Source organism: Vipera berus (assembly GCF_964194415.1).
Source record: "Vipera berus genome assembly, chromosome: 2".
NCBI lineage: Eukaryota > Metazoa > Chordata > Lepidosauria > Squamata > Viperidae > Vipera > Vipera berus.
Window position 1 is genome coordinate 98,439,856 of NC_138203.1, and position 21,240 is coordinate 98,461,095.

The window sequence follows — 21,240 nt, forward strand, 5'->3', positions numbered from 1 at the left end:
GGAGCGAAGGTCGGGAGCCATCCGGAGCTCAACCGGTAAACGGTTCCAAAGGTCAGGCGCACCCACAGAGAAGGCCCTCCCCCTGGGGGCCACCAGTCGGCATTCTCTGACCGGTGGCACCCTGAGGAGGCCCTCTCTGTGGGAGCGCACTGGGCGGAGGGAAGTTGATGCCGGCCGCAGGTGCTCCCTAAGGCACTCCGGACCCATGCCATGTAGGGCTTTGTAGGTCATTACCAGCACCTTGAATCTCACCCGGAAGGCAACTGGAAGCCAATGCAGCTCACTGAGCAGAGGTGTAACATGGGAGTATTGGGAGACCCCCAACACAACTCGCGCGGCTGCATTCTGCACCAGTTGGAGCCTCCAAGTGGTCCTCAAGGGCAGCCCCATGTAGAGAGCGTTGCAGTAGTCTAAGCAAGAGGTCACGAGTGCATGAGTCCTTACTTGGCTGAAAATACAGTTCCCATTAACAGTTATGTGCTGCCGAAAATTTAGATTCTTACCAAGCTCTTCTAGGCGCTCCCGCTGCTCTTCTCTCCATTTGCGAATGCTCTCTGGTTCTGTCTGCAAACGATCAGCTTGAGATACAGCAGAATAGCAGTCTGTAGGACCATTGCTCTCCTGATCCAGACAAAGAGGATTATAATTACTCATGAATAAAAATGAAGTTCTAAGGTATTGTTAGCTTTGCTAGGAAAATGTAAGAAGAGGCAAAGGGATCAACAATGACAGGTTTTTTGGGAAGATTTGGTAATATATAACCTCCATGGCAAATGAAGCATTAAAAGCATTAAAGAGGGAAGCAACCTAGAACTAAGGAGAAATTTCCTGACCGTTAGAACAATTAACCAGTGGAACAACCTGCCTCCAGAAGCTGTGAATGCTCCAACACTGGAAGTCTTTAAGAAGAGATTGGACAGCCACTTGTCTGAAATGGTGTAGGATTTTCTACCTAAGCAGGGGGTTGGACTAGATGACCTCCAAGGTCCCTTCCAACTTTATTGTTGTTGTTAAATGGGAGAGGAGAGCAGGGTTTCTGGGTTTCAGCCTTTTTAAAAAGGTATCCTTTAGCTGCCAGCTTAAGTTATGAAAAAGCAAGAAAATCTCATCTTTTGCTGAACAGAGAAGGGGCAACATAATAATAGTATTTTGCTAAATATAGATGAATCCTAGTCATCTGTAGGAAATAGAGAGTGATATAACTATCTGTCAGATTAGACTACTGGCAAGCATCTCCTATACTTCCCTGATATCACGCTGACCCTCAAAGAGGTGATGCCACTCAATATACTTTTCAAATAATAAAGAAAGACAAATGGTACGTTTATTTGAGTTGGAAGATTTATCATGTACTCATGGTAAATATTTAGAAGCCAATTTGATGTAGTGTTAGGGTATCAGGATATCAGTCTTACTATAGGCTCAAAGCCATGGGTGAATATGAGCCAATTACTCTTTCTCAGCCTTAGAAAGGAGGCAATGGCAAACCACTTCTGAAATATCTTGCCAAAAAAACTCACATGGACTTATCCAGGCAGTATCCAAGAACTGGACATAACTGAACAGAAGAAAAACATATGTACCATCGTATGGCTCTTTGAATTACAGGTGGTCCTCATCTTACTTAACACTATAAGGACCGGAAAATTCACTGTTCAGTGGTATAGTTGTTAAGTGGGACATGATGTGACCGTGACTTCTGTCCTTTCCTGCCACTTTTCCTATTGATTTTGATCACTGGAAACCAGATGGGAAGATTGCAAATCGCAAACATGTGACTGCAGTACACTGCAATCGTAATGTGAGTTGGTTGCCAAATGCCCACATCATGATCATATGACCATGGGGATGCAATGGTCGTTAAGTCACTTTTTTCAGCGCCACGTAACTTTGAACAGCTGCTAAATGAATGGTTATAAGTCAAGGACTAGCTGTGTACAGATCTGCTTTCTAACCACATTCACCATTTGACAGGCACTTTGTTAGTGGTTCATACTATCACAATTATTCATCCTTTTTATATTACTAATACTTTTGATATTATGCTTTAACTGCACAATATATATTTTCTCACAGAATGCTGTGAAGCTAGATTATTGAGGAATGATCAGTTCTGAGACAAACATACCAAAGAGCTCAAAAAGAAAGGCAAGTTCATAAATACACAAGAATCTGCTGCAGGTGCTGAACACAGAATAGGTGTATATTTATAAATTGACAATAAACAGATATGCATGTGATAATAAAAATGCCTTGTCAGCTTTTTGGCTGACTCCCCCTCCCTAACCTGTTTTTTTTCTCAGCATAGTCCTAGCATAACCCCTTGCATCCCAGGGAAACAGTAACAGAAGCTTTTAGGAATTCTTACATTCACATAACTTCTTACTCGTGTATCTATGCCAAGATTCAAAGCAAACGGAGTGAGTTGCTGAGATGCAGGGAAAAAAAAGAGAATCTCTTCTGCTTTTATAAGGATATTCACTAGCCAGCCTTTTAAATTTTAGAAATCAATTGACCACTCCAGCATCATGTGGGTTTAATACCGAAGTGCCGGAACAAGCAACAAAACTCACTGTCAAGAGTTTGGTTCAATCAGTCGTGACCATTCTTATAGTAGAATTTCACTTACCTGGTAGATATCACCATTCGTCACTCCATCAATTGCCTCTGAGGAAGAAGAAATGGTCTATGTTAACTTTCTTGGCAACAGAATCTTTCTTTAAAAGAAGAAGCATTTAAGAGGATGTAAGAAAGTAAACTAAAGAATGATGCTTTAGTTATTGTATTGTAAACTAGCTTCACCCTCTCAGCAGAAAATTGAAAGACTATATAAACTAAGAATAAAGAGTACAAGAAGCTCACGTTTCCAAGTTCTTCTCTTTCAATTGTTTACTTGGTGAACAATTTTTTCAATCTACCTCTTCCCTTTCTAACATAATATTTATAAGATACCAGTTTCAAGGTAACTGTTAAAGCCACTATTATAATAGCTTCAAAACACTTGAAATGCCCTAGTATTCATTCCACAAGAAATAAACAATTCTCTGAAAAATAATTCCAATGATTAGAAGTTGATTCTAACCAGAGTAAAGCATAAATTCTACTAGATTAGGAAAATTAAAAGCTACATTTACTTTGGAAGAAATCATAAATACAAGACACCGATTAAAAATGAAATGCCAAGAATTACCACTTTCCTATGAGACTCAAGGAACTAATAAGACTGGTTATATCTAAAGAGAGTAAGGAGGTTATTTGAGGGACAGCCTCTTCCCAGTTACATCTACCCATCCCATCAGGTCTGCATGAGAGACATGATGCGGATGCCATCGGTCAGAGAGTTTAGTCCAGACATGTCAAACTCACAACATCACCTGACGTCGCCCAACAAATCAGGACTGTTTTGCAATGGGGTGGGCGCAGCTTTCCGCGTGATGTGTCCGGCCCACAGGCTGGCAGTTTGACACCCCTGGTTTAGTCCCTGAGGTGAGATTGGCCTTCCAGAAAGTACTTAAAAGTGATTCTGTCAACTAGCTTGGAGATCCAACAATAGAAATGAACCTGCTAAGTGGCTATCTATAGTTAATTGAATGCACTCTCTTGTATGCTTTCTTGTCATTTTGTTTTATTTTTATCTTATTTTTAAAAGCCAATTTAAAAAGGCCAAAGGGCCGGCGCGCCCACAGAGAACGCCCTTCCCCTGGGAATAACCCGCCGGCATTCCTTAACCGGCGGTACCCTAAGAAGCCAATTTAAATTGGCTTTTAGTGGTTATGTATTTTATTATATATGCCACCCAAGGTCACTATGTGAAATGGACAGTTATGCAAATGTGTTCAATAATGTAAAGAATGCATAAATGTATATATAATCAAGAATGCATAAATGTATATAAAATCTGCTTGAATCAATCCAGTGGAAGACAAAGGCTGCTTCATTGAAGATTATGGAGCTTTATCTACCATGCTGGTCCAGTGTGCATCGCTTGATATTTTCAATATATGGCTGAGAGGACCAAAATCACCCAGCTGGCTTCTGTGCCTAAGCAAGGACCAGAATGAAGATTCTTGGCTGCTAATCCAATACTTTAACCATGACACCTCAGTGGCTCTTATGTGTACCTGTACATATATATGAGTGAAAATGCTACTTAAAAACTCTTTAATCTCAAAACATTACTTTCATTTATATACCTCAAATATATATCAATGGCAAATGCTTATAGCATAAATGATTTAGTATTAGAAGTCTGAGTGACAACAGCTTCTATGATTTTAAGCTACATTGGTTGACACAAAAGAGATGCGGCTATCCCAGAAATATTCCATTTATTTACAGAAAGGAGGGTTTTAAATATAAATTTCACTGGAAGACCAGTCTTCTAAGAATAAACTGTGATCAGTTGCCAGAAGAACAAACTGTTGCTTCTGACGGTTAGTTTTGTTTACCTACAAGAGGAAGACTGATACGATAAACATTTTATCTTGAAGGTTCGAAAGTTATAAAAGCTCCCCTTCCCCTGAGATCAGCTTGCTGAAATATGAAGTTCAGATCATAGTAGAAATGGTTTCTTGTGAAACCTTAATTCCAAACAGACTAAATTTGTATGCCTGGGCCAGTTGTTCAGAAATATCAGTTCCTTGATCCTGTTGGGTGATTATCTCACACTACGTTCCTATCAAGAATCTCTGAGTTTCTAGAGAGAAAAAATAAGGCAGATCCCAGTCTGCTTCATCCTGATTGAATCTGCTTTCTATGCTACCAGAGTGAAGTAAAAATGAAGCCCAGACAATAAACCCAATGCAGTCCATCATCAGTGCCACAAGCCACTGAGTCTATTTTGTTTTGCTAGCTGGAACTGAAGAGATGATTCTCAAATTAAAATAATCCACATATCCAAAAGAGAGCAACGGAAGGGAGAAAAATTATTATATTATCATATTCTCTGTAAACAGAAGATTTCTCTGTCATTTTAATTTTAAACTGAAGAAATACACTATTATTTCTCTCAGGTAAATAAATACAACAATACGCTTGTCTCATGGTGCCAAATGAGTTCAAATTTATCAAGCTCAAAGGAAATAAAAAGGCAAGAAAAATAACTATTTATTTGATACAAACTATGTGGAAAGAAGCTCAAATCAATTTGCAACTATGCAAGAAATCAAGAATTGTGAACACTTGGCTCTAAATCCTAAACCTCCTATTTCTATTAAGAAGTATTTCAGACCTTTGCTTAGAGAATTCTAAATATAAATGGGGAAGATGTAAAATCTTTATCTGCCAAAAAGGATTTACTTAGGTGGTCAAGTCTATCAGCTTCAGCACAGCTAGACAGACCTGTAAGGCCAAATAAAAATACTGCAATATAGAAGAGTTATGACATTGATGCATTTTAATGTATTCCCAAGAACTATATGGGAAGGGAAATATATAAAACTCCAATAAGATTAGCTCTGTTCATGCAGGGTAGGCCCTATGGAAACCACAGATAATTTTCTTTTATATTGTTTTTTCTGTATAATGACATCTTTACACATTCTACAATTCCATTAATACAACTTTTCAGGGTAAGTAGAAAATTAGATTCATTCTCTACTATCAGATTAGAGCAACTTAATTTCTCATTAGGTTTTTTAAAATTCTACCTTATTTCAAAAATTCACAACAATCCACAGTTTAGAATTAAAGTTTTATTGAGATTATCAGTTAATTTTAATATTTTAAATTTTACCCATAATAATTAACTAATACTGTGAGATTTGAGTCACACAAATCAAAAGGCTAAATATTTAAAGAGATGACGGGAAAAAATCCTATACACACACACACACACACACATATGTATATATGTATATATTGGCTTCCAGTTGCCCTCTGGGTGAGATTCAAGGTGCTGGTGATGACCTATAAAGCCCTACATGGCATGGGTCTGGATTATCTTAGGGAGCACCTGCTGCCAGCATCAACTTCCCATCATCCTGTGCGCTCCCATAGAGAGGCCCTCCTTAGGGTGCCGCCGGTTAGGGAGTGCCGGCGGGTGATCCCCAGAGGGAGGGCATTCTCTGTGGGCACGCCTGCCCTTTGGAATGATTTACCTGTGGAACTCCGGACCGCCGCCGATCTGCGTTCATTTCGCCGGGACCTGAAAACCTGGCTTTTCAATTTATCAGGCCTGGACTGAAGGGGTTTTAGCTTTTTAAATATTGTTTTAATTGTTGGGCTTAACTAATTTAATTTATTTTAATTTTATATTATCTTTTATATTGCATTTTATGCTGCCCTGTAAACCGCCCTGAGTCCTTCGGGAATAGGGCGGTATAGAAATCTAATTAAATAAATAAAATAAATAAATATGTATATGTATATGTATGTGTGTGTGTATGTATATATACATATATACATATATACATATATACATATATATATATATACATATATATATATATATATATATATATATATATATATATATATATATATATATATATATATATACACATATTAGAAACAGGAACTTTACACTTGGATATTCCATCCTTTGCCAGAAGATTAGATATCTGTGGTCAACTTCTTCCTGTTATCGCTGAAAATAGTTACCAGAAACAGAGCACATCAGGCCCTGAAACCAATTCAAAAACATGTTTTCAAATCCCAGATTCTTTTGTATGATGCTGAAATCAGCAACATGTAAGAGAAATAAGTTTGTGTGTGTGTGTGTGTGTGTGTATTTGTTTTACTAAGAAAAGATGTGAAACATCGAAACTGGATCACATTTTTACATTTCCAGGTTGCCTGGTAGGAAAACAGATTTCACATTCAAATGTCAACAGTTAATTTAAAGGAATATTTTTAATTGTAATTATTTAAATAAATGCTTTAATTGAGCTTCATTGTCAGAAAGGATAATTTAGAATATTATTATATGAAATAAATTCCATTCAACAGAACTGCATCTGGAACAACTTAAGATTCTGTGTTTAGATTGTGCTAATGAATATATTATTGAACACATAACTGTAACTTTCACTGAGTTTTTTTCTCTGTTCCTCCATTTATTCATAATTCATAATGACTACTTTTCTCATGGATTATTTCTTATAATACTAAACAGTTTTATGTACTGTATGCATTAAAAATGGTTCTGATAGTAAATAAAACTTAACGTTTGCATTCTATTAAACATTTCTAGAGGCATAGTCTGATAAGAGGAGAGCACTATCTGCAATTAAAAGAAAATAGAGCATGAAGCTGATAAGTTATAATTTATCTACACAATGAAGCAGAAACTTGTACTTGTGTCCTTCACCAAACCTCATACCTAACAATAGTATTTACTATTTAATATTAATTCCACCACCACCTGTGAGGGAAATGGGGAAATGAAGGATAAGTATTTCTTAAAGAGAATCATATTACAGGGGGAAACCTAATTAGTTCCAAGTGGCGATATAAACATTTTATTAGGTATGGAAATTTAATCAATTTAAAGACAAAGCACTGTCTTTAAAAACAGAACGCCATTCTATCGAATAGTAATAACATTTTTATAAGTTTTGGCTGTTGGGACACTCAAGTTTTAGAAATTATGAACTGGGATGATATCTTTCCAAACTCCTTTTCCACCAAAATATTTTTGCATTGCTCTTCTATTCTTTCCAAACCAATGGAATGTTGGAAAGATATTGTATATAGGGGTTTGAGACTGACTACAAGTAGGATAGCATGCCATAAAATGGAATAAAAAAATGTGTGTAAGAAGAATCCAATAAAAGAAAGGCTGGGTTTGAAAATGAGGAGCCAAGTTAAAAATTCCAGAAAAAACCCACTAATGCATGTTGTGGGAGGGGCATTTAGGCAGTGGCTTAAAAATGTTACTAACTCCAGCATTCTGAGCTCTATTTCCCCCAGATCACCTGACCCAGAGCAAAAATATGGTTAACATCTGGAAAAATGTCAGAAGCCATCATCTACATGGTTTCTCATTTTTTATTCTATTAATTTGCTGTCCATTATTTTATTTGCTCTGAATATGAGGACCCAGATTGTTGGGGGCAATTAAGCTGACTTTGTAATAATGCCGCTTGGGGTGTGTGTGAAAGCCCTAATAAGCAGGCATATACATAGAATGAAGGCTACTGCTAAGTTTGTAAAGCCGCCCTGAGTCTTCGGAGAAGGGCGGGATATAAATGGAATTAAAATAAATAAATAAATAAATATTTAACCAAGGAAAACACTGAGGATGCTGCAATACAGGAACACCCTATTGCATTCCAAACAAAGCAGAACATGGCAAAATATATAGATGTTAAGAATGACAATTTAATGATTATAAAATCAAACCCACCCATCTCTACATGGTTTAAAACCAACAAGATGACAAAAATTAGAAATGTATGTTCTTTTTTCAGTATCAGTAACTCCTCCTTACAGTACACGTGCTATCACTCAAGTTCTAAAAAAATAAAAATTATCTCCCCATACTCTGGCAAGGTGGAAACCAGACTATGAATGGACTCAGAAACTAAGACCACCATTTCACCCAACACTGATTGTAATTACCTGCACAGGCCCCCAGCTCCAATCCCAAAGACAAGCTATAGCCCCACGTACGCTGCTCTGCTCAGCCCCAAAGTAATGTCTCCTTGCATTTGTCACATAACTGCAACCAATGGTACTGTGCTCAGAATTACACAACGGGCTATTAAATGAATATATCACATTTTTATTATGTTCAAAAATGTAGATCAGTATTTCCTAAACAAACCTAACTCTAAATCCACATAATATATATCCCACAGAACCTGAACATTGTTTGTAATAAAGCCAATCTATCTGTTTTTTCACAAAAGCATATTTCATAAATTGTGCAAATTATCTTTCAACAAGAAAGTGACTCTGTGGACTTCCGGTGGCTCCGCGGCGACGGAGACAGCCTTCCTGGGCTGCCCGCGGCTCAGCTGTTGTTTTTTCGCCCGAAACAGCGCCGATCAGCTGTTCGGGCGAATTAGAAGCCCCCTCCTCGGGAGAAGAGGAGGGGGTGAGGCCCCAGGTAGGGGTAGAGTTCTCCGAGGCCGCCTGAGCTTGGAGCTTGGGCGGCTGGAGGATTGAACTCCCCCGAAGCCTGGGTTGCTCCCAGCTGGCCAGCGTCTCTGCTCCGGATTTCTTGGAGCAGAGCCAGGCGTCTGCGACCACCCCTGCCTGAAGAAAGGACTATGGATTAAAGGAGCAGGCAGAGCGGTACAAGAGGGAAAGGTGAAGAGGATTATTTCATTATACTCTCGAGCTTGATGGACTTTTTAAACTTTAAGTGAAAGTGCGTCACAATTGAAAAGTAAAAGATGGCGGCTAAACCTCCCCCTAAAACTCTTCGGAGAGGTGGATCTTCTCCGGTGCAACAATCATCGTTACAGGCGCTGCATCCTCCTGATGTTTTGACACCGAAGGATTTACGAGATGCGCTGGATAAACATGCCCAGGTAATTCTGGAATCAATTAACCAATCAATGGGTGATAAATTTGCACAGATGGAGGAGAAATTGGAGGAGAAAATAGAAGAGAGGATGGAACAGAAGTGCAGCGTGATGAAGGTAGACATTTTGTCCTCAGTGCATAAAGTGGCGGAATGTGTGGAGGATTTAGATGAAAAAGTGGATGATCTGACTCAAAAGAATGCAATATTAGAAGTTAAAGTACGGGAGAATGAAAATTTAAGAGACAAAATGGAAAGGGAGTTAAGCCTTGCTCAATATTACCAGATGCAGTTTGCTGTTAGAATCAGAGGTTTAAAAGAGAACATTAAGGAAGATTTAAAGCAGCTGGTTTCTGAGGCTTTTGAAGTGGTGTTGAACCAGCCAGCATCTGAAATAAGAGCAGCTATGGATAAAGTGTTCCGTGTTAATTCATGGATTGCCAGACAGAGAAAGTTGCCTAGAGATGTGGTGGTTTACTTTGCAAAAAGAGAAATTAGAGATGAAGTTATACAAGCTGCCTATGATGCTAAAGTTGTGATTGCTGATCAAGAAGTCTTGGTTTTAAAAGAAATCCCTCCAAAGATTTTAAGGAGAAGGAAAGACTTCACATTTCTTGTTCAAGAGCTCAAGCAATGAGATATAAGGTTCAGATGGGAGATTCCAGATGGGCTGATGGTGATGTATGAAGGCAAAAGGTATCGGTTGATTACTGTGAAGCAAGCGCGTGATTTCTACAATACTGTTTTAAAAGCAACCCCATTAACACTTCTGGAAGCTGCAAAGGGATCTGGAGAAGGTGAAGGAGAACATCAAGAGGAGGAAACAGAGGAAAATGGTGCTGGAGGAGATCAAGCTATAACTTCTTTGGATGATCCTAGAGAGCAAAGGGTAACGCGTGCTGCTTTAAAAAGAGCAAAGAAAATAAAAGAACAAGACCAGCAAAAGTCTTCAGAATCTTCACAACATACTCATAGCCAAGCAGTGGGAGGAGCACGGCCTAAAGAAGATAGTCCTATCAAAGCAGTGCTTCAAGAGCTTTGGGAGGATATGCATGGCAACTAAATTTTTGACTTGGAATGTTAATGGACTAAATTCACCACAGAAGAGAAAGAAAGTTTTTCAATATTTAAAACAATTCAAGATAGATGTTATATGTTTGCAAGAAACGCATATTAGGGCTATGGACCAAAAGTTTTTATTGAACTCAAGATTGGGCACGCACTTTGTTGCCTCTGCAATGAATAAGAAAAATGGAGTGGTTGTTTATGTTAAAAGTGCCATAACAGCGGACTTAATTGAAGCAGACAAGCATGGAAGATACGTATTGATAGATTTGTTGCTAGAAGGCAAAAAGACGCTTTTAGTTGGACTGTATGCCCCTAATCAACAACAACAACAGGCTGACTTTTTTAGTTTACTTCATACAAAACTTACCCAGTTGGATTATAAATCTTTTATTTTTATGGGGGACTGGAATGGTGTTTTGGATGTACAGATGGATAAGGCTGGAGCTTTTAAGCGCATTCCAAGTCATGCTAGACTGCCTAAATCTTTTTTTGAAATGAAGGATGACTTGGAATTGCGAGATATTTGGCGTGAGAGACACTTGCGGGAAAAGGATTATACTTTTTATTCTGATAGACATCAATCTTTTTCGAGGATTGATTTTATTTTGGTGACTAATGACTTTTTTTTGAGGACTAAAAAGGTGAAGATTTGTGCAAGAACTATCTCTGATCATAGTCCAGTTTGGTTAGAGATTGATAAGGAGAAAAGAGATAGGCGCTCGTGGCGCGTAAATGAGAATTTGTTTAGAAATCAGAGAAATGTGGAAGAATGCAAACAGCGGATGAAGGATTTTTTTGTAACTAATATGAACAAAGGTACCTCTATGGACATGGTGTGGGATGCTAGCAAGGCATACATGAGAGGGGTGTTGATATATATGAATAACAGACATAGACGTGTTGTGGAAGCTAGGAGGAAAGAACTGGAGAACGAAATAAAGGAAAAAGAAAAGGCTTTGATTTTGAACTCAGAGGATGTGAAGACTAAGGAGGCTATTAAATTGTTAAGAGGACAATTTGATAAATTAATGGCTGACCAAGTGGCAACCAATCTGCGGTTTGCCAGGCATAATACTTTTTGCAACGCTAATAAACCAGGTAGATGGTTAGCTTATAGATTGAGGAAAAAACAAAGGGCTTCTAATATAGACAAGATTGAGCATAAAGGAAGGGTTGTGTTTCAACAGGACCTTATCAAGGACGCTTTTGTGGATTTTTATTCTAAATTATATGCTAAGGAGAAAATTAATGAAAAAGACATTGATATATATCTGGAAAATGCTAGCATCCCGGTTCTTACGCAAGTACAAAAAGAAGGGATTAATCAACTGATCACAGAAGAAGAAATTTTTACAGCAATTAAGGAATTGAAGGTGGATAAAGCACCAGGTACGGATGGCTTGACTGCGGCCTATTACAAAAATTTACAATTAGAAATGATAAAACCGTTAAAGGAACTGTTCCAGACAATTCAGAGGGGGGGAAAGGTGCCACCGTCTTGGAGAACTGCTTTTATTTCTTTGATTCCGAAGGAAGACCAAGATGCTACTCAAGTTAAAAATTATAGACCGATATCGCTTTTAAACACGGATTACAAGATATTTGCTAAGGTTTTGGCTAATAGACTGATGAGGGTTCTGCAACAGGTGATTCATGGGGATCAAACGGGGTTTATTAGTGGTAGGCAAATGAAAAATAATGTGAGGCATATAGTTGATGTGTTAGAGTTTTTGGAAAGGAACAACCAGATTGCTGCGGTGCTAATTTTTTTAGATGCTGAAAAAGCTTTTGATCAATTGAATTGGAAATTTTTGTTGAAAGTTTTAGAAAAAATGGATTTTGGGGAAAATTTTTTACAACCGATTAGGGCATTATATCAAAAACAAACTGCCCGAATTATAGTTAATAATAGCTTGACAGAAGCATGTAATATTGAGAAGGGCACAAGGCAAGGGTGTCCGTTATCGCCCTTGTTATTTGTGTTGACATTAGAGATATTATTGGTTAAAATTCGGAATTCGGAAAAAATTAAGGGGATTCAAATTGGAGATCAGGACTACAGATTGAGAGCATTCGCAGACGATCTGGTTGTTACAGTGACCCAGCCAGAGAACTCTGTTGTGGACCTGATGGAGATAATAACACAATATGGGAAGGTTTCTGGATTTAAGGTTAATGTACAAAAAACAAAAATTTTGGCCAAAAATATGACATCACCACAAAAGGCCCTCTTAGAAGGATTAACTGGATTTGAGATTGTTAAAAGGGTTAAATATCTGGGGGTGATTTTGTCGCCCTCTAATACAAAGCTATATAAAAATAATTATGAAAAGCTATGGGGGAAAATTCAAAAAGAATTGGAGAGTTGGGAAAAATTGCAATTGTCTTTGTTGGGACGGATTGCAGCAGTAAAAATGAATGTCCTGCCTAAATTCTTATTTCTGTTTCAAATGATACCGATTCTTAAGAAAGATTCTAATCTGGAGGAATGGCAGCGAGGTATCAATAAATTTGTGTGGGCAGGGAAAAAACCACGAGTTAAACTTAAGATTATGCAGGATACTCGTGAGAGAGGTGGCCTTAAATTGCCTAATTTTAAATTATATTATGAAGCTGCTGCATTAGTAGGAATAAGTGACTGGATTAATTTGACGCAAGGGAGGTTATTAAATCTTGAGGGCCATGATTTGTTGTTTGGCTGGCATGCATATTTGTTGTATGATAAGAAGGTAGACAACGTGTTTAGGGTGCATATTTTAAGGCAGGCATTGCTGAGAGTTTGGAAGAAGTATAGACATAAGTTAAGTTGCAAGATACCATTGTGGGCAATTCCAAAACACGCAATAGAAAATATACATGCTGGCTTTAAACATGATGTGACTACGTATAAGGAGATCCTCAGTTTGGAAAGAAATGTTTGGTGTTTGAAATCATATAGCCTCTTGCGAGAAGAGAAGGTTGTTCAAAATTGGTTTCAATATACTCAGTTACGGGCCAGGTGGAAAGAAGACCAGAAAAATGGATTTACAATGACTGATGAAAATTTGATAAAGCAAATTAGAAATCAGGGACCAGCACATATCAAACGGATATATCTTGCATTGATAGAGATTGACTCAGAAACAGAGCTTGTTAAGGATTGTATGATAAAATGGGCCCAAAATATCCAGGAAGTTATCACAATGGACACGTGGGAAAAGATTTGGGTGAGGAACGTGAAATTTACTCAAGCTCAAAATCTAAGAGAGAACTTTTATAAAATGTTTTATAGATGGCATTTAGATCCTAAAAAGCTTGCAAGTATGTATCCGAATTATCAGCCTAAATGTTGGAGGTGTGGTGATGAAGATGCAACATATTTTCAGATATGGTGGACATGTAAGAAGGTTAAGGCTTTTTGGATAAAAGTCTGGTGGAATATGCAGAAGATTTTTAAACAGAGGATAAAGTTTTGTCCGCAACTTTTTTTGTTGGGAATAATTGCAGACGCTACAGTTGTGGACACCAAGTTGATGTTGAACTTAATCACGGCGGCAAGACTCTTGATAGGCCAATATTGGAAGAAAGAGGAACTGCCGACCATAGAAGAGTGGACTTTAAAGGTTTCAGACCTGGCAGAGATGGCGAAGATTTCGGCCTATTTGAAAGATCATTCGCAAGAACGCTATATTATGGAATGGACAAAATGGATTGAGTTTATCCAGAACAAGTATAGGGTTAAGAAGTTTTATGTAGCATTTGAATAAGTCTTCTTTCGTTTTTTTTTCTTTTCTTATCTTAGTTTCTTTTTATACATATTCAATATTATTAAGGCTTGTTTTATCCTTTATAAGCTAGAGAGTGATGGATTTTAGAGTTTATAGTTGTTAGTATATGATTGTTTATGATTGCTTTTTATATATATACCTTGTATTTAGCTCTGGGAAGTCGGGGGGGGGAGGGGGGGAGGGGGGGAGGTAGGGGAGGGAGGAGGGAGGGGGAAGGGGGGATTCTTAAAGGAAAATTGTATTTTAAAACTTTTCAATAAAAAAAAAAAAGAAAGTGACTCTGTGTATGTAAACCAACAAGCAAACAAAAATATCTATTTGAAACCAAACCCATCTCTAAAGCTTTTGGCCAATCATTCTGCAACAATTACTATTTATTAGCAAATATGTAATGGATTCTGCCACATATAGCAAATGCCAGGAAAAACTCAAGCTGATTTACATTATTCTTATCAAAAACAAATGAGCAGCAGGGCCATTTGATCCAAAGACTTTATATTAAATAAACACTGAATTTATGAAGTATGCTTCGACTTTCCTTTTCTACTAATCCAAATTAAGAATGAGCCATTATAATTTATTCAAATACCCGACTGTGTTCAAGATTGCATTTTTCCTATTTTCTATATAAGCCCACTTGTTCCTCTTTATTTTTTTGTGAATTTGAACTGCTATTGCGCAACACAATATGAGAGCAGTTGAGGAAATAAAATCCATCCTTGTACAGAACGCTTCTGCTTTTTCTCCCATTCCCTACAGCCAGGGCAGGGTGATGGCTCAGCAGTTAAGATGCTGGGTTTGTTGACTGGAAAGCCAGCAGCCCAAGTTTGAGACCTGAACTCCATGTGACAGGGTGAGCTCCTCTCCTTGCCCCAGCTCTTGCCAACTTAGCAGTTTGAAAGCATGCAAATGCGAGTAGATAAATAGGTACCACTTCGATGGGAAGGTACAGTGCTCTGTGACATCATGTTGGCCACATGACTGCAGAAATGTCTTCGGACAGAATTGGCTGAATAGCCTTGAAATAGAGATGAGCACTATAGGCAGCAACAACTAGCGAAATAAAATCTGCAGGGACTCCTTTACTTTTTTACTGTACCTATAGCAAGATGGCTCCTCAAAGCCCTTCTGATGGCAAGTCAAATCTGGCATTAGCTAATACTTTTTGTTCTCATTCTTCTTATAGTGACCATCAGGATAACTTAACATACTGCAATCAGAAGTCTCTTGTAGCTAGATATGGGGAGAAACAGGCTTCAACTCAATCCTGCCAAGACTGAGTGGCTGTGCATATCGGCATCTCGGATAAACCAGGTTGTTCCACCACTAATGATGGGGGGTGAGGTGTTACCCCCCCCCCCGTCGATAGGGCTCGCAACCTGGGCGTCCTCTTGGATTCACGGCTCAATTTTGAAGATCATATAGGAGCCGTGACCAGGGGGGCTTTTGCCCAGCTTCGTCTGGTGCGCCAGTTGCGGCCCTATCTGGACCAAGATGCCCTACGCACAGTCACCCGTGCGCTTGTGACCTCCCGGCTAGACTACTGCAATGCTCTCTACATGGGGCTGCCCTTGAAGACCACTCGGAGGCTTCAGCTGGTGCAGAATGCAGCTGCGCGAGTTGTTATGGAAGTTTCCCGATACTCCCGTGTAACACCTCTTCTCCGTGAGCTGCAATGGCTTCCGGTTGCCCTCCGGGTAAGATTCAAGGTGCTGGTAATGACCTATAAAGCTCTAAATGGCTTCAGTCCGGATTATCTAAGGGAACACCTGCTGCCGGCATCAACTTCCCATTGTCCTGTGTGCTCCCACAGGGAGGGCCTTCTTAGGGTACCGCCGGTTAAGGAATGCCGGCGGGTTATTCCCAGGGGAAGGGCGTTCTCTGTGGGTGCGGCGACCCTTTGGAACCAGCTTCCCACGGAGCTTAGGACCGCCCCCGACCTTCACTCATTTCATAGGGACTTGAAAACTTGGTTTTTTGAGCTGTCTGGCCCAGACTGAGGGGTTTTAATTATTTAATTAATGGGGTTTTAGTTAAGTTCAGGGATTAATTTAATCTTAGTTTTAATCGATTTTAATTGTATGTGATGTATTTTAACTTTTAATTTTCCCTGTAAACCGCCCTGAGTTCTACGGGAATAGGGCGGTATATAAATTTAAATAAATAAATAAAATAAATATTCTACCTTCCTCCGCAAAGGTGACAAAACCATATTTTAGAGAAATTCAAGATACAGGAGGTCATTTACTAACCATCTGAAGTTATACCACCCCAGCTACTTATGATTCGAGCTTGAAATTATGATAGCCAACCTCCCCATGGTTACATCATCACATTTTGGCCGTTTGGCAACTGGTTCATCCTTCTGGCTGATTGCAGCTTCCCAGGGTCATGTGACTGCAATTTTTGGCAGCTTTTCTGGTTTCCAATGTTTCTAGCTGAAAAAGCACATTGAGTAAAATGGATTCATTTAATGACCAGCACAAAAAATGTTGTAAAATCAGGTATGATCATGTGGTGACCTGCTTAACTATCATAATTCATGGTTCAATTATGGTCATAAGTCAAAGAGAACCTGTACTGTACCTGTAGTGATTTTACACTAAGGAATTTCATTAAGATTGCACATATTAGGCCTAAAAGACTTCATAGGAACAGTCTTAGTTTTATGATGCAGAGATTTTGAAATAGAAAGGAACTAGGTGATTAAGGAACCACAGTAGACCACAAGTTCTGGTCCTGCCTTTGGCACAATGCCGGCTGCATTAACTTTGGCCAGTCACTTCCTCTTAGCTGTAGGAAAAAGGCAATGGCATAACACTTCTGAAAAACCATGCCCAGGAAACTACAGTGACTTGTCCAGGCAGTCTCCAAGAGTCAGATACAATTGAACAGAAGGGGGACAGGGGAGTTAAACCAGAGGTTTTATTTGGCTATTGCATCAGTTTCCTAGCATTGAATGTACTTTAGTCCCAAAGACACTTAACACTTCTCTGCACTGGCAGAAGATAATGTTGTACAACCACAAAATGGTTATCCATAGTCTAGAATGAAATACAACAGTGGATCAAATCATAGCCAAAAATGCAATCTGTAGTCTCAAGCTGGAATCACACAGATCGAGAACAGATCTGTTTCTATAATTCATTTTGTGCTAATCATGTATAAAATAGGGTGAACGAGTATCATTTTTAAGAGGGGGGAAAAAGGGAAAGAATTTGTTTTTCTTTAAGTTACAGAATCAGAAGTGCTTAGCTGAAATGTATCCACATAGGAGGAATTGACCTGTCTTAATTAGGGACAAAACAGTAAGTTTACAAAAAAATTAAAATCTATGTTTTGCTGAAAATGAACGAAAAGGATTTGCTGATTAAAGCATATTAAACATGGGAAGAAGGGAATGATAATATAAAGGGAAAATGGTAAAAGTTTATAACTGCTATAAAGATGATCAGAAACCACCTCTTTAACCTTTTCTCTTTTTTTCTATCTTTTTTGTCCAAAACCTATAGTCTATAATAAATCTAGTATAAAACATCCAAGTTAATGGTTTGGTGATGGTGTCTCTTTAATGTTTAACAGAAATTTCAGACTTACGTCGTTTAAAGAACCACCAAAGGAAAGAAACGGTGAGTGAGAGAAGGTACTTTTACTAAATATATAGCTTGAAAAGACATGTAAGCGGCTTAGAATATAAGCTGAGAAGACCTAGTTTCATAACCTTTTCCTAAACGGACTTTATGTTTAAATAAGAATTATATTCTGCCCAGTTCAGAGATTCCATGTTGCTGATACTTTAAAAATAAATAAATACAGTAACAGAAATCACTCAATAGCTATATAGTTTAAATAAAAAAGGGAACCGGCTGACACGCATATGAGGATTAGACACAATACTGCTGATCTTAATTGCCTTATGCTCTTTTAAAGGCCCAGATCTCTTGTTGCTTTGTGGAAAGACAGAACTATACTGTAGCGGGCATACAGTTTTCAGGGGAAAGAAAATTCCCCAAGGAAGCAGCCAGCTACTGAAAAAGGCCCCTTTTCAGGTCCATTTGCCCCTTGGAAGTGTTGCGGAGGAATCCACAGCATTCCCTCACGGACTATTCAAACAGGATGAGTCGATGCCGGTGAAAGCAAGCCCATAATTATTTCGGCCCTAAGTAGGAACTATAAGTAATGACCAGCATCTTGAACGTTAATGTGGAAACAAAATACAAATACCGGGCGTTGTTGATATGAACCAAAGTTGTCGGGAAGACGAGCACCCCAATAATCTAAAGTGAATTATGAGGCAGGCAGGAAGAAAAAGGTTGGAAAAATACGAAGCGGGATGATTTCTAGTCAGACCTCCGACTAGAAAAACGACTGAAAGGTTTAAAAAGAAAGGGAAGTCTTGAGTTTCAGTTTCGCGGCCCGTTTTCTTTACCGTTGGCTCATTTTTTTATTTGTCATTCGACGCCCGGATTCTCCCTACCACGTATTAGACGGGGCGAGGCAACCCGCCTGAGGCAAGCAAACTCTCTCCAATGCAGGCTCTCATTAATAGGCAGAGGAGAAAAAGGCGCCTAGAGCCTCAAGGAGCGTGTCGGCCTACGGCTGCCAATGGCTTCAAAGGACACGAACTGGCTCAGTTTGGGGGTGTTTGTCCTCGTTATCGTTGTGCCTCAACAATACCTGCGGTATTTTTTTTCCCCCAGAAGCTCCCAAACATTTCAGGTTAAGTTTTTAAGAAGAGACTTGGACACAGCCGTTTGTCCGAAATGGTATTAGGGTTTCCTGCCTGAGCAGGGGGTTGGACTAGATGACCTCCAAGGTACCTTCCAAGTTTGTTTATTTATTATTATTATTATTATTATTATTATTATTATTATTATTATTATTATTATTATTATTATTATTATTATTATTATTATTATTCCAACGCGATCTGAAGACTTATTTGTTCGAACAAGCCGGCCTGGCCTGATGGGGGATGGGTTTGGATTTTATTGTTGTTTTAAATGTATTTTAACCTATTGTTATAACTTGGGCATCTCGTTTAATTCTTTCTTAACTTTTGTATTTTTGTATTTTTATATGTTTGCCCTGTTCACCGCCCTGAGTCCTTCGGGAGAAGGGCGGTATACAATAAATTATATAATTATTATTAATTATTATTATTATTATTATTATTATTATTATTATTATTATTATTATTATCATCATCATCATCATCATCATCATCATCATCATCAACCCATCGGACCGCTTTCCAAGTTTGGGGCTACCCGCTATTACAAGAGTCTTCACCTACAACCGTAACGGCACCGATTCCCTTCGGGTCAGCCTAACGAGAACATAGCAAGAGCGGAAGGGAAGGCAGGGTCTCTAACCGTTAGGCAACCCCTACCCCACCGGAGCGTGAGCTTAAATGGACTCCAGAAGATGGTAGAGGACAGGAAGGCCTGGAGGAACATTGTCCATAGGGTCGCGATGGGTCGGACACGACTTCGCAACTAACAACAACCACCCCACCGGACAGCTAACGACGGAGGTCAACGGAGGGCTCGACCGCGAGGCTTCCCCGCCCCCATCCCCAAGGTTCACGCGCGCCGGCTGTCACGTGACCGACTCCCCCCCCACCCCACCCGCCCTGCACGTGCCACTTCTTTTTTTTCTTCTCCCCCTCCCCCCGCGCTCTCTCTCTCTCTCTCTCTCTCTCTCTCTGTGTCTCCTTCGGCGGCCTCTTTCCTTACCTGCGGTCAGCGCGTCTTGGCCTTGCATCCCGACGGGCACCTCGCCGTTTTCCAGGATACTGTAGCCCTCGTCGTTCTCGATGCCCGCGATTTCATTCTCCTGCTGGGCCAGGAAAGCGGCGGCTGGGTCTTCTTCGCCGCCAACCCCCAGGGACCCGTTTCCCGCCACCGGCTGAGGGGAGCCGAAGAGGTCGAACTCGGCCATGAGCGGATGCGCGTGCGTGTGTGGGGGGGGAAGCCAACCGAAGGACAAAGAGACAAGCGGCAAAAAAAATAAAATAAAAAAAATCCAACCACCGCACACGAAGCAACCGTTTAACGGGCAGCAAGCACTATTTCCGGCTTCCTGCAGCTAATCGTCCAGCAGTCAGCACCCTTTTTCTCCTTTCCTTCCTCCGCCCTTCCCCGGAAAGCTCCTAGAGTGATGGCCCAAAACCACCAACCAATTGAAGGGAGAGAAAGGCATAAGCCAATTAGTGTGTCCAGAAGGCGGGATTCCGACGACATTCCGCACACGTGACCTCTCTACTCATTCGCTCGGAGGAGGAGAGGGAAGAGGTGTCCCTTCGCGGGCGGGACGTTTTTACCTCTCTCTCTCTCTCGCCTCGTAAAGTGGACTCCCCGTTTGACAGGTTAAACCTATCGGTGGTATTGAGGCAAAGACGGGATTTCTAACGCGAATGGCCTGAGGTACATTTAATGAAAGGAGGAGCGCCCAAGTTCGCTGGAAAGGGGAAAACGCTCCTTTACGCGCCTTTCTCTGAAAACAGGTGCCAGCAACTTACTAGCACTTACAATTACTAAGCACTTGTGGCTTCGGGGTCACTTTGCCAAATATAACAGAAAGACGAGTACACTACAAGGAGAAGGTTTCTTATTCTCTCTGGCCAGTCGGTTTATTACAGACAAGCGCTGGGAATTTACCTGGCAACGTTTACAGATCTGTATTAAAGAGATAGTAAAGGGAAAAAAAAAGACAAAATTGAAATACATCTGTAAAACAATCTGGCTAGACTTTGTGAAGTCTAAAAGAATCTATGGGTTACATGGAATCTACATTTATATAAAGTGTGACTACAATTAAAATTACAAAAATGTATCTAAAATGTTTGTAAAGTAAGATAATAACTAATTCCAGAGAATAGCTAGAAGAGATAAGAATGTCTTCTTAAATGAACAGTGCAAAGAAATAGAA

General features: G+C 39.6%; 1 protein-coding gene across 1 annotated transcript in view; it reads right to left on the reverse strand.

Annotated features, from left to right (window-relative positions):
* CLTA (clathrin light chain A) overlaps nt 1–20,480 on the reverse strand; it is a 29,153-nt gene extending 8,673 nt beyond the window's left edge. The window contains exons 1-3 of the mRNA XM_081317156.1: nt 20,046–20,480; nt 2,630–2,667; nt 504–621 (exon numbers count right to left, since the gene is read on the reverse strand). Coding sequence (XP_081173282.1) covers nt 504–621; nt 2,630–2,667; nt 20,046–20,250 — 361 coding nt within the window. The 5' untranslated portion in view covers nt 20,251–20,480. The remainder of the gene's footprint in view (nt 1–503; nt 622–2,629; nt 2,668–20,045) is intronic.
* Between the last annotated feature and the right edge of the window lie 760 nt (nt 20,481–21,240).